Here is a 14923-nt window from a genome sequence, read left to right as displayed (position 1 = left end):
CAAATTGCTTTGCTCCTGGACTTTTCTCTTATTGTATGATTGTCGGCACCTGTTTTGAACAGGTAAATGGATAGGAAAGGTGTTTCAGCACAAGTGATGTTGATCATAAATTAAGTGGGAAATTCGGGGGCAGAGCATTCTGTCCCTTCTGGAGAGGGTCATGTTGGGAGGTATGAAATAGGGTCATTTAATAAAAAATTGTCCTTGTACACTAATAACTATTTTAAGACCCTACATCACCACCCATTAGAGTGGAAAAGCTGAGTGACCTTACAGAGCATCATTAAGTGATGCTACCATTCACCATAGCTTATATTTGATTTTCTTCTACTTGCACCTAATCACTGGTTGGGGGAAGTCACACATATAAATTCCTGGAATGATCACGTCGCAGTGTCTATACCAACCTGCTACAGACCATATAAAAGCTTCGGGAAAGAGGGAGTGGGGGGGGGGGGGAATGTTTTTTGCTGACGTCGATCCTTTAAGAGGTCTGTTTCTTCATACGTGGTGTTCATTTCTGGAACAGCAAGCAGACGGGATACCAAAATGAAGGTGTTTCTGGCTCTGGTTATATGTGTGGTACTTCTGGCTGTTTTCACTGGTAAGCAGCTACAAGATTATTGACTTTTACTTGAAACTACATAGACTTCTCTGAGCTCTGTAAACTATATGTTAGCAAGTCACCTTATGCACTAATCAATATTTTTTTTATTTTGATGTAATTTGTATCCGTATATATTGTAATGAGATGTTGTGAGTAGTGTCATATTTGCATTTGTTAGCACATACGTGACATGCAAATATATTCAATAATATCACTTTTATATACACTTACAAATCATTATTCCTTCGGTATGCATGCATCATAGAGCTTCAGCTGAATACAGTGAATAATTAGAGTTAAACATACATAGATAGAAAGAGGATCACTTAGTGAGTCTTACATATACAAACACTGGTCAGTTTATAAACAGTTTGCAGGTAAGTCCAGGGCGCACAACAATGTAGAAAAGTGAAAAATGAACACTAGAGACAACAACTTAGTGCCTTTGCTGGTTACGCAGCCCATCTCATTCTGTTGCAAAGTAAAACAGATTGTGAGTAGCTATAACATGCTGAACAGTTTTAAAATTCCCGTCATGTCTGATGTCCCGGGAGGATGCCGTGCCCCTGAATGAACACTTTTGTCTATTCATTTTTCAGCAGACTTAACATCACTGTAAAAACAAACCTTCCTTCTGTACAGTTACAGATTCATGAAATTCAGGACAGTTCCTATCCAGGTTGAAGAGTTATGGCCCATACACACGGTGAGATTTGGGCTATGCCCGATTCTCACTATGCGACAGGGGCTAGGTCGGCACATAGTCAGTATCGCAAACACACTCATTATGTGCTTGTGATACTATGTGCGATTTTGGCTAAGTGGCAATTTTGACTATCTCTTCTACAGAGATAGTCAAAATTGACTTGCCTGCACAGTCTATCTATTCTTGCGATGCCGACCGTGCGGGACCGCGCATCGGCATCGAATTGGGATCGCAAGGTGACTTTCACCTTGCGATCTGCACTAACTTTTCTTACGATTTTGACTAGTCAAAATCGTAAGAAAAAATCTCACCGTGTGTACACATCATTAGACTTGAGTGTGAATGAGTTTAAATGAAAGTATCATTAAAGAGACTTTATTAAGCTGTGCTTGCTGAAGTGCATGTGGACTTTAAAAAATATAAATTTTTTTAGATACACTGTATGTCACTACAGCTACTAAATTGCATAAAGTATTTTTCTGTTGAATTAAATCCCAGCAACAAAAAACATATCTCTAATTGGTCAGTTCTTTGAAACACCTTAAAAAAATAATTTAAATGGTTTATTTTTTAATCCCAAAAGGAAGTGATTTTGAAGGGATATTGAATCTTCCTGTGTATTTTGGACAGTTGACTTTTCATCTTCAACAGTATGACCGTTTCAGAAAAGCTGTGGCTGTTTGAAACTGCGCATGGGGGTGGGTTGGGTATGAGCTGGAAGACCAATCGAACGCTCCAATCAAAAAAATCCACCATTTTAAAATGCTGTGAAATGTTGGTTCTGTATTACAGGACCTGAGGAACCCTTGGTGAAATGACCTCATGGAGCAATTCCTGGGGATATGCTTAGGGTAATGGTTAGGGTGAGGGAATGTGTTACAGGTTGAGTATCCCATATCCAAAATACTTGGGACCTGAAGAATTTGGGATATCGAATTTTTCAATATTTTGGAATAAGTGCATACCATAATGAGATATCATGGTGATGGGACCCAAGTCTAAGCACAGAATGCATTTATGTTTCATATACACCTTATACACACAGCCTGAAGATCATTTAATACAATATTTTTAATACAGTTGTGTATTAAACAAAGTTTGTGTACATTGAGCCATCAGAAAACAAAGGTTTTACTATCTCACTCAAAAAATTCTGTATTTCGGAATATTTTGTATTTTGGAATATTTGGATACTCAACCTGTAGTACAATTTAGGTGGTAAGTAATAGTACTGCTCTAAGTCATGTCACGTCATAATGGACAGTTCATAAATCTAATAACCTATCTTATGTCTATGAATAATTTGGAAACTATATAAAAATTTGTGAATATGCTCAGAAATAATAGTGACATAAATAATAAATAATTCACATATCAACATAGACAAATACAGAAAAAGATAAGAGGTAAAGTCCCAGACAATCATCACCTAACTGCCGTGTTACAGGCTGTGTTTGAAAAATTACAGCTAGGACATGGTTGGCTGGTCCTTTCTCTCTCCACTTTATCACCCTCTAAGGCTTAGTGCATAGATTCCTTAAGGTATTCAGTTCTCTTGCACACTAAGCCAGTTTGTGAGCTGCACCAAGATGCTAAGAGAACTGAAAATTCCACTCATGACTTGTGGAATGTATTTTCCCATGAGGGTGATGCTCCTCTAAAGGAAGACTTTTGTCTATTCATTTTTAACACACTTGCTTTAAAATCTCTGTAAAAACAAACATTCCTCTGTTGATACCTGCACTGATTTTCAATGCTGCAGACAGGCCATTTTACGTGTATAATGGATTTTAAGACGGAGAGGCATCAAAATGTACATTTATTCTTCTAGGTTGTGAAATGTACTGGTCAATGCGGTATTGTCAAACTCGCATAGTTGTGATATACAGTGCCAGTGCCGTAACTAGGCATTTTAGCGCTGTGTGCAAGAAACGACATTGGCGCCCCCCCCCCCCATGTAAGATAGGGGCAGTGCGTGGCGTAGGCCACAAAATAATAGCAATTCATACTACGGTGCACAGTAGTCTCCATTATTCAAATTACGCTGCACAGTAGCGCCACTACACCAGGTAGAGCCCCTTTTATACATTACAGCAGACAGCGTCCCCCTTTTATACATTACAGCAGACAGCATCCCCCTTTTTATACATTACAGCAGACAGCGTCCCCCTTTTATACATTACAGCAGACAGCATCCCCCTTTTTATACATTACAGCAAACAGTCCTCCTTTTTACACATTACAGCAGACAGTCCCCCTTTTTACACATTATGGCAGACAGTGTCCCCTTTTTACACATTACGGCAGACAGCGTCCCCTTTTTTACACATTACAGCAGACAGCGTCCCCTTTTTTAACATTACGGCAGACAGTGTCCCTTTTTTACACATTACAGCAGACAGCGTCCCTGTTTTTACACATTACGGCACATGGTGTCCCCCTTTATACACATTGCGGCAGCCAGTCCCCCTTTTTACACATTGTGTCAGCCAGGCCCCCTTTTTACATATTACGGCAGATGGTGTCCCCCTTTTTACACATTGCGGCAGCCAGTCCCCCTTTTTACACATTGCGGCAGCCAGTCCCCCTTTTTACACATTGCGGCAGCCAGTCCCCCTTTTTACACATTGTGGCAGCCAGTCCCCCTTTTTACACATTGTGGCAGCCAGTTCCCCTTTTTACACATTGCGGCAGCCAGTCCCCCTTTTTACACATTACGGCAGCCAGTCCCCCTTTTTACACATTGCGGCAGCCAGGCCCCCTTTTTACACATTATGGCAGACGGTGTCCCCGAGAGAGAGAGAGATACTTACCATCTCCCCGCTGACAGTCAGGCTCCTCGTGCAGCTCCCTCGGTGAAGGCAGGTGAGAAGGAGGAGGAGGGAGGGGGACTGGAGCCGCAGCAGCGCTATTTCATTGGTAGTAAGCGCCGCTGCAGCTGTCCCCTCTCCTTCCGTAATGGCTGCCCGGCGCTGCTGTGGATGCTGGGATGAACCGCATCCCAGCATCCACAGCAGCGCCGGGCAGCCAACACGGAAGGAGAGGGGGCTGCTGCAGCGGCGCTTACTACCAATGAAATAGCGCTGCTGTGGCTCCAGTCCTCCTCCCTCCTCCTCCTTCTCCGCTGCCCGGCGCTGTAGCTCTCCTCCCCAGTGCGGCGGCGGCGCAGACTTCAGAGGCGGCATGTAATGAGTCAGTTTGACTCATTACATGCCGCTGGCCGTGCGCCCTCAGGGCAACTTGGCACACACGTAGTTACGGCCCTGTACAGTGCAGTATATCTCACTCAGGGGTCTATTTATTATCCCTTAATTTCTATTTTTGCAGAAAGCAACATACATTATAAAGGTAATGGAGAAGATATCTCCTGCTTACCTTTCATTCCTGGTCTGCCACGCTGTCCCTGTACACCAGTTGGGGGCCTAAATTCATCATGTTCTGAAGCACAAAGCTCCAAAAATACTGTACTACATTTTTGAAGCCTGACAGTGGGAACCTTCACCATCTTTAGGTGGTGCTGATTCCTTTCAGATCCCTCCATCGCTGTTTGGTTCCCTCTGCTGGAAGTCAAGCATGTTTGAACCCAAGCCCACTAGCACTGACAAGTAAGACTCGGCAATGCTAAGTTTCACCCATATTTAATTAGCGGTAATAGCGATTGTGGGGACAGCTGATCTTTGAATTGTCTGTCTTCACACCAGATCAATGTTGCATTTTTTCAAGTGATTTTGTACCCACCGCTACTTCTCGCAGCAAATTGGATACTTAATTATCAGGAGCCACATAGCGCCCAGAAATGAATAGGCCCCTGAAAGTGCTACATTAATATGGGAGTGGGGTTGCAATGTGTGTGTGTGTGTGTTTGTGTCTGTGTGTGTGTGCGTGTGTGTGTGTGTTAACAGCAAGCATATTTAGTGGATAGGTAAAAGTTGTCCAAAGAGATATGTTGCCCAAAGTATATGATTACGAAAGAACACAGACAGGGAGAGATTGGTGAATATATTGATAATTTTATAGGTGGTATGAGAAGATAATCAGGTCCAATGTGAGATTGCATAGATATATATACCACAAGATTCACAATTCTAAAAAAAAAGTAATAATAATATATAGAAACATACTACACAAAGTTATGCCGAGCCTGATTAAGGGCGTGGTGGTGGTGGGTGGGCATAACAGGTGTGTACACCCAGACCCCCATCTCTTTGGGGGTCCCCTAAACTTTAATCCCAGTGGCAGTGCAGAGCAGGATCTGCAACAGCAATCTAAGGAAGAGAAGAGAAGTGGGGGTGGAGTCCAAGTAGGAATTGGAGCTACATGGCACTGACTGTGCCAGCACCAGAAGCAGCAGCATGGTAGAAAGATGGAGGAGGAGCAGCTCACAGTCACAGAGTGAAGAGGACTATCGCCAGCAGCCAGCCTATAAGGTAAGAGGGACTCAGACAAGGGGCACTGGGGTTCATTCCGAGTTGATTGCTCGCTAGCAGTTTTTAGCAACCGTGCAAACGCTATGCCGCCTCCCACTGGGAGTGTATTTTAGCTTAGCAGAAGTGCGAACGAAAGGATCGCAGAGCGGCTACAAAATAATTTTGTGCAGTTTCAGAGTAGTTTCAGACCAACTCAGTGCTTGCGATCACTTCAGACTATTCAGTTCCTGTTTTGACGTCACAAACACGCCCTGCGTTCGCCCAGCCACACCTGAGTTTTTCCTGGCACGCCTGCGTTTTTTCGAACACTCCCTTAAAATGGTCAGTTGACACCCAGAAACGCCCACTTCCTGTCAATTACTCTGCTGTCAGCAGTGCGACTGAAAAGCTTGGCTAGACCTTGTGTGAAAATACATCGGCCGTTGTGAAAGTACGTAGCACGTGCGCATTGCGCCGCATACGCATGCGCAGAAGTGCCATTTTTTTGCATCATCGCTACGCAGCGAACATTTTCAGCTAGCGATCAACTCGGAATGACCCCCACTGTCTCTATATAGAGTATATGTACTAACATTGTATTCAATGATACCAAGTGATTATTAATTTTTATTCAATGATACAATTTTTATTTCTCATGTGTTTAGTTCACTCATCTGTCTTAATTAGAAATGTGAGCCAACCCCGGTGTTTTGGTTTTGGATCTGTATTTTTTTTTAAATGCTAAAAACAGCTAAAATCATGTAATTTGGTCCTGTTTTTGTTCCTACAGTATTATTAATCTGTATAACATTCATTTACAGTAATTTCCAGTCAATTTTGACCACAGCAAGGAAAAAAAAAGTAAACCATATGTAAAATAGCAACAGCAGAAGTGGATGCCCTCTACATGAGTCCACATGCCCCCCAGCACATGCCTAATCTCAGTGCCCAATCTGGGCCTTCTTCCTGGGGGCCCTGGAAGCCCCAAGCAGCCTTTTTGTTGAGCAAAGTTTCTCCAACCATAAAAACAGCATTCCGTATCTGCGGGGTACTGTGTGGGGTACAGTGTGTAATACTTTGGAATATTTTGGAGTGGGTTACAGTGTGGGACATATAGTACAGGTTGGATACAGTGCGGGTTACAGTGCAGGTTGGATACAGTGCAGGTCAGATACAGTGTAGGTCAGATACAGTGTGGATAGGCATTCCAGCTCTAGCCTAGATGCAATAGTCAGCTTACAGTGACAGTAGACAGGAAGGGGCCCCCCGGTCTGTGAGGATGATGGATGGTAGTCCAGGTGCTGCAGTGTACACACAGCTCTCTCAGCTGTGTCTCCAATGAGCAGTACATGGGAGTGAGTGGCTGCAGGTAACTCTGGGCTGGGGTTGGGAATGCAGGGAGCTATTGGCTGAGAGCCGTTAGAACGTCTCTCTAAGCCACAGTGGTTAGCTGATTGGTTTAAATGGGAATTTTATGTATGGCGCAGGGAGGAAGACATTTAACATGTTGGGAAAACCTGAGCCCGGAGCTGCTCATAGGTAAGTATCTTCTGTATTCAATGCATGGAAGATTTTGTTGAAGTAACCAATTAACATGATGGTGGGATGATTTATAACCTGTTACTTGGAGGATCTCAAAGAGCGTTTCAGTAAATACGATATTAAAATTGGTTGAGTAGTTTTCTCATACGTCCTAGAGGATGCTGGGGACGACATCAAGACCATGGGGTATAGACGGGATCCGCAGGAGACATGGGGACTCCAAAGACTTTTCATTGGGTGTGAACTGGCTCCTCTCTCTATGCCCCTCCTCCAGACCTCAGTTTTAGAAATGTGCCCAGGTCGACTGGATGCACTCTGAGGAGCTCTACTGCGTTTCTCTGAAAAGACTTATGTTAGGTTTTTTATTTTCAGGGAGATCTGCTGGCATTAGACTCCCTGCTTCGTGGGACTGAGGGAGCAGAAGCAGAACCAACTTCCTCAGAGTTTCATGGCTCTGCTTCTGGCTGACAGGACACCATTAGCTCCTGAAGGGAACTGAACGCTAGCCGGGTCTAGATGCTCACTCCCACAGCACGCCGTCACCCCCCTCACAGAGCCAGAAGTCAGAAGACAGGTGAGTATGAGAAGAATGATCTTCAATCAAGTAAGTGACAGCTGAGGTGTAGCGCGTCTGGCGGGAGCGCAGCACGCCATTGCTGCCCACACACACAGGCACTGCAGGGCGCGGGGGGCGCCCTGGGCAGCAAGAAAAATACCTCAAACTGGCTAAAAGAGGGCATAAGATGGCGCTGGTACAGCCCCAGGAGCTTCTTCCTCAGGCAGCCAGCACACTACTCAGCACCATTTTCTCTCTCTCCTCAGGCTGCAGAGAACACACTGATCCTCTCCTCCACTTCTGAAAAGTACAGGGTGCTATAAAGGGGGGCACAAAGCGATTGTGGTGCATTTGATAGTGTATATTACTATTTAAAAGCGCTTTTGGGCTGTGGACATACTGTGCTCACAGGCAATACTGGCGCTGGTTTTGTGAACTGGCTGCTCCTATCCTGTGTCCCTCTGACTGATTTTACTGTGGGTCTGTCCCCAAAATAAGTCCCAGTGTGTCTGTGAGTGTGGTGTACACGTGTGAGGCATGTCTGAGGCAGGGAGTTCCTCCCCGGACGAAGCCATTTTAGGGACACAGAGTTGTAATGTGGTGGCGCTACCGGCACACCAAGAGCCTGCATGGGTGAAAAAGCTACGTGACAGTATGCATTTGATTAACCGTAGATTAGATAAGTTTGAATCTAAGGCTGCATGCTGGAGAAAATCTGTGGAAGATGTGATTTTACAGGATGCTGTTATTCCTTATGTGGGCGGCCCCTCTGGGTCACATAAGAGACCATTTGCAAATGTTGTAAACACTGATACCGACACGGATTCTGATTCTTGTGTCGACAATAGTGAACCCAGAGAGATAGATCATAAATTGGCAAAAAGTATACAATATATGATTGTGGCTATAAGGGACGTGTTGGAGGTTACAGAAAGCACTCCTGTACCTCAGGGGAAAGCTTATTTATGTAAGGAAAAGAAATCCAAAGTCACGTTCCCTCCTTCACATGAACTAAATGCCCTGTTTGAAGGGATGTGGGTGAATCCTGATAAAAAATTTCGTATTCCCAAAAGGAATCACATAACTTATCCTTTCCCGGTTGAAGACAGGAAAAAATGGGAGTCACCCCCTGTGTTAGACAGTGCACTTTCCAGGTTGACAAAGAAGGTAGTTCTCCCTGCTTCTGGCACGGCTTCTGTTAAAGAGCCGGCAGACCGCCAAATGGAATCGACATTGAAATCCATTTATGTTACCAATGGTACACTGCTCAGGCCCACTATTGCCTGCGCACGGGTGAGTCACGCTATTGAAAAATGGTCAGAAAGCGTGTCATCAGAAATCATGACCAGGTCTTGTGTTTTCACTAGTTACTGTAAAGGGTTTTCTGAGCGTCTCAATCGCTAAAACAGCTTACATATTATCAAAGTTAATAAGCGTTACATCATTATAGTATTACATTGCCAAGGTTTAGAGTATAAGCATACCCTTACTGTGTGTTATTACTAAGGTTTACTGTGTATCATTCCGTGAGCGTACGTGTCGCTCGTGCGTCACGCCCACGGCCTAGTGTCTGCTACGCTAAGTGCATACCCTTACGGTACTCAGTGCACCAATAGTGTACTTAGTCTGTAATAGAATATAGCTTAATGTTTAAAGGTAATAACTGACATTATCAATGAGATACTCCTTAAGTTAGGGAATATCAAGGACGCTGCCGCCGACATGCTGGAAGCAATGAAGGATATTGGACTCTTGAGTTCACAAGCCGCTACCATGGCAGTATCGGCTAGGCGGGCGTTATGGATTCGCCAGTGGAACGCGGATGCAGATTCCAAAAGAAACATGGAGGCCCTCCCATATAAAGGTGAGACCTTCTTTGGCGATGGCCTGGATGTGTTAGTATCGGCGGCTACCGCAGGTAAGTCAACATTTTTGCCCTCTGCGCCTGCACCGGCAAAAAAGACCTGTCACCCGCAAAAGCAGTCCTTTCAGCCCAATAAATACAAAAAGGCGAGAGGTTTCCCCTTCTTTGCAGGTAGGGGAAGGGGAAAGAAGCCCACACCGGCTCCAGGTTCCCAAGAGCAGAAGTCTACCCCTAATTCTGCCAAATCCCCAGCATGACGCTGGAACTCCCTTGCCGCTCGGGTGGGGGCACGTCTCAAACTCTTCAGCTAGGATTGGATTCTGTCTGGCCTGGATCCCTGGGTGTTGCAAATAGTATCCCAGGGATACAAACTAGAGTTTCAAGACGATCCCCCATGCCGATTTTTCAAATCGACCTTGCCAGCTTCTCCGCCAGAGAGAGAAGCAGTAACAGCGGCAATCCAAAAATTGTCAAGACCAGGTTATAGTCCTGGTACCGTTGTCACAACAAGGGTGGGGTTTTTATTCAAGCCTCTTTGTTCCGAAGCCGGACGGCTCGGTCAGACCGATCCTAAATCTAAAAGATCTGAATTTCTTCCTGAAAAGGTTCAAGTTCAAGATGGAATCACTTCGGGCGGTGATTGCCAGTCTGGAGGAGGGGGACTACTTAGTGTCGGTGGACATAAAGGATGCTTACCTGCATGTTCCCATTTATCCTCCTCACCAGGCTTATCTGAGATTCGCGATTCAGGATTGCCATTACCAATTCAAGACGTTACCTTTCGGTCTCTCCACGGCGCCGAGGGTATTCACCAAGGTGATGGCGGAGATGATGGTGCTACTTCGTCAGAAAGGAGTCAATATAATCCCTTATATGGACGACCTCCTGATAAAGGCGAGATCCAGGGAGCAGTTATTACAAAACATATCCCTCTCCCTGTCAATACTCCAACAACACGGGTGGATCATAAATTACCCAAAGTCACAGTTGGAACAGACGACAAAGTTCTCTTTCCTCGGGATGATTCTGGACACAGAAGTTCAGAGAGTATTTCTTCCACTGGAAAAGGCTCTGGAAATCCAGAAAATGGTAAAACAGATATTGAAACCATCAAGTGTGTCGATCCATCAGTGCATTCGGTTGTTGGGGAAGATGGTGGTAGCCTATGAGGCCATACAGTTTGGCAGGTTCCATGCCAGAGTATTCCAGTGGGACCTGTTGGACAAGTGGTCGGGGTCACACCTACACATGCACAGAAAGATAATCCTGTCGTCAAAAACCAGGATTTCGCTCCTGTGGTGGTTGCACAGCTCTCACCTGCTAGAGGGACGCAGGTTCGGGATTCAGGACTGGGTCCTAGTAACCACGGATGCAAGTCTCCGAGGCTGGGGAGCAGTCTCTCAGGGAGAAACTTCCAGGGACGTTGGTCACAACAGGAAGCCTGCCTTCACATAAACGTTCTGGAGCTAAGAGCCATTTACAACGGCCTTCAACAAGCAGTACATCTTCTTCAAGACCGTCCCGTACAGATCCAGGCGGACAATGTAACAGCAGTCGCATACATAAACAGGCAGGGCGGAACGAAAAGCAGAGTGCAATGGCAGAGGCGACAAAAATCCTCCGCTGGGCAAAAAAACATCTACAAGCTCTGTCGGCAATATTCATTCCGGGAGTAGACAACTGGGAAGCAGACTTCCTCAGCAGACACGATCTCCATCCAGGAGAGTGGGGCCTCCACCAAGAAGTCTTCGCAGAGGTGACAAGTCTTTGGGGAGTTCCTCAAATAGACATGATGGCGTCTCGTCTCAACAAGAAGCTTCAGAGATACTGTTCCAAGTCGAGAGACCCTCAAGCAGTAGCAGTGGATGCACTGGTGACCCAGTGGGTGTTTCCGTCAGTGTATGTTTTCCCTCCACCTCCGCTGATCCCAAAAGTACTCAGGATCATAAGAAAGACAAGGGTTCGAGCAATCTTCATTGCCCCAGACTGGTCAAGAAGGGCTTGGTACCGAGATCTTCAGCAGTTACTCATAGGAGATCCTCGGCCTCTTCCTCCTCGGGAGGACCTGCTGCAGCAGGGGCCGTGTGTGTACCAAGACTTACTGCTGCTACATTTGACGGCATGGCTGTTGAGCGCCGTATCCTAGCCAGGAAGGGTATTCCTAAGGAGGTCATCCCTACCCTTATTCAGGCCAGAGAGGGAGTAACGTCAAAACATTTCCACCGTATTTGGAGAAAATATGTGTCTTGGTGTGAATCCAAGAAAGCTCCTATGGAAGAGTTTCACTTAGGACGTTTTCTCCATTTTTTACAGGATGGTGTGGAGACGGGCCTACGATTGGGATCAATCAAGGTCCAGATTTCGGCCTTGTCAGTGTTCTTCCAAAAACAATTGGCCTCTCTTCCAGAGGTTCAGACCTTCGTGAAAGGGGTTCTGCACATCCAGCCTCCATTCGTGCCTCCAGTGGCACCATGGGACCTTAACGTGGTATTGCAGTTCCTTCAATCGGATTGGTTTGAGCCTCTACAAAAGATAGAGTTGAAGTTTCTCACTTGGAAAGTGGTGATGCTTTTGGCATTGGCATCCGCAAGGCGGGTGTCGGAATTGGGGGCCTTGTCTCACAAGAGCCCTTACCTGATTTTCCATGAAGATAGGGCAGAGTTGCGTACTCGCCAACATTTTCTTCCAAAGGTGGATTCTGCTTTTCACATAAACCAACCTATTGTGGTGCCAGTAGTTACTGACACATTCACTGATTCAAAGTCTCTAGATGTGGTTAGAGCTTTGAAATCTATGTTGCTAGAACAGCTTGTATACGGAAAACAGAGGCTCTGTTTGTACTGTATGATCACAACAAGATTAGCTGTCCTGCTTCCAAGCAGACTATTGCATGTTGGATTAGAAATACGATTCAGCAAGCTCATACTACGGCTGGATTTCCGTTACCGACATCGGTAAAGGCCCACTCCACTAGGAAGGTGGGCTCATCCTGGGCGGCTGCCCGGGTAGTCTCAGCATTACAACTTTGCCGAGCAGCTACTTGGTCAGGGTCAAACACATTTGCTAAGTTCTACAAGTTTGACACCTTGGCCGATGTGGACCTAAAGTTTGGTCAATCGGTGCTGCAGGGTCATCCGCACTCTCTCGCCCGTACTGGAGCTTTGGTATAGACCCCATGGTCTTGATGCCGTCCCCAGCATCCTCTAGGACGTATGAGAAAATAGGATTTTGATAACCTACTGGTAAATCCTTTCCTCCTAGTCCGTAGCGGATGCTGGGCGCCCGTCCCAGTGCGTACTTTACCTGCAGTTTAGTTATTACAGTTACACAAGTTGTGTTATCTTGGTTTCAGCATGTTGCTGCAATTAGTTCATGCCTGTTGGCATGTGTTATGTTGAATGCCATGTGTGCGGCATGGTTGAGGGTGTGAGTTTGTAGATATCTCACCACTAGTTGAGTAATTCCTTACCTCGAAATGTCAGTCTCCCTGGGCACAGTTCCTACAACTGAGGTCTGGAGGAGGGGCATAGAGGGAGGAGCCAGTTCACACCCAATGAAAAGTATTTGGAGTGCCCATGTCTCCTGCGGATCCCGTCTATACCCCATGGTCTTGATGTCGTCCCCAGCATCCTCTACGGACTAGGAGAAAAGGATTTACCGGTAGGTAATCAAAATCCTTTTATCGAGTTTATCATGAACATACATAAAAGAAATTATTTTATATATATATGCATATATATTGGTGTGACTGTGTGTGTGTGTGACTGTATGTGTATATATGTGTGACTATATTTGTATGTATATAGGTGTATAACTGTGTGCATGTGTGTGTCAAGTATGTATATAGGTGTCACTTTACATATGTATGTAAAGGGATGTGGTCAGGATCCTGGCAGTTGTGCTCCAGATAGTCAGAAGACCAACAGAGGAATCCTAAAGGACACAATCCTGACAGATCCCTCCGGGCTTGGGCTTAGAGTTAGACACTAGGGGGAGGGTTAGACTGAAGGAGGGGAGGGTTAGTGTTAGGCTGCGGAGGGGATGGTAAAGGTTCGGCTGTGAAATGGGTGGGCTAGGGTTAAAATACTTACTGGTATCTGTTATGATTCTGTCCGTCAGGATCAGCAGGATTTTGTACCAAACGTATGTGTATAATCATGTAGGTGTTCGACCATACCTCCCAACTGTCCTGTTTTTTTGGGACTGGCCCACCCGCAGGTCACAGTATTTCATGTGAGGGAAGTTAGGGTGGGTCATCTATTCACAGTGCAGAGAGAAACTGGGGTCATTTGGCATGCCCCCACAGTGATGAATACGGGGTTCTACTGTAAGATCACACCCCTTCCATGTGAAGCTCCGGCACAGGCACAGGTTACTGTTCCCAATTGTAGTCCCTGTGGATCGTAAAGTATGAAAAAGTTAAAGAAATGAAAAAAAGGGAAAAACTCATGTCGCCCTTGTTCATGTCGACCTAATGACCATGTCGACCTAGTGCATGTCGACAAATAGTGGTCGACCTAATGACTGTCGACCTAAGTCTTGTCAACCTAATGACCGTAAGCCATATTAATGAATCATAGAAAAAGTAATGAGATCCCACCACATTCAAATCCTCAAAGTAACGTTTCTTGATGTTACTTCATCTAGTGTCCTCAGTGAGTATATTTAATATGGATACAAAAAATAAAGAGAAAAGGTAATATAATGACAATACTGATATAATTTGTGCAAGTACTTTGACTCACTATGTGTAAGGTATATGACCACTTTGAACGGGTTCAGTATGAAATACTTACAATCAAAATCCCGACGGTCAAAATCCAGACAACAATTGACTGACGGTCAAAATAATGACATTTAAAATGTCGACAGGTCAAAAAGTCGACACATGTTTTCACTGATTTTTGGTTGTGTATGTCGACATAGGTCGACATGGGCACCATGCTTCCCCTCGCATACAGTAACTTGCTGCGCTCACCATGCTTCGGGCACGGTGACCATGTTGGGATTTTGACTGTCAGTCAATGGTTGTCGGTATTTTGACCGTTGGGATTTTGATTGTTGGTAAATTGACCGCATCCCCCTTGAACAATATTACACCATTGTTAGCGGCGGTTGCAAATAAGAATTTTAGAGGCTCAAATGTTTACTAAACTTAAGGGTCAATTCATTAAGAAGCAAGGGTGCGAGTTTCTGTTGGAATGGTGTAGAAATGCGGCTCAATGTCGACCCAGCCACATTA

At 45.2% G+C, this 14923-nt stretch overlaps 1 protein-coding gene across 1 annotated transcript in view; it reads left to right on the top strand.

Moving 5' to 3' along the window:
* The first annotated feature begins 495 nt into the window (after positions 1–495).
* The window catches only part of C3H17orf67 (chromosome 3 C17orf67 homolog), a 98883-nt gene continuing 84455 nt past the window's right edge, over positions 496–14923 (top strand). Inside the window, exon 1 of the mRNA XM_063961284.1 lies at positions 496–604. Within this exon, the coding sequence (XP_063817354.1) occupies positions 550–604 (55 nt within the window). The 5' untranslated portion in view covers positions 496–549. The remainder of the gene's footprint in view (positions 605–14923) is intronic.

The sequence above is a fragment of the Pseudophryne corroboree genome, chromosome 3 (genome assembly GCF_028390025.1).
Source record: "Pseudophryne corroboree isolate aPseCor3 chromosome 3, aPseCor3.hap2, whole genome shotgun sequence".
Lineage (NCBI taxonomy): Eukaryota > Metazoa > Chordata > Amphibia > Anura > Myobatrachidae > Pseudophryne > Pseudophryne corroboree.
This window is presented reverse-complemented; position numbering and strand designations above follow the sequence as displayed.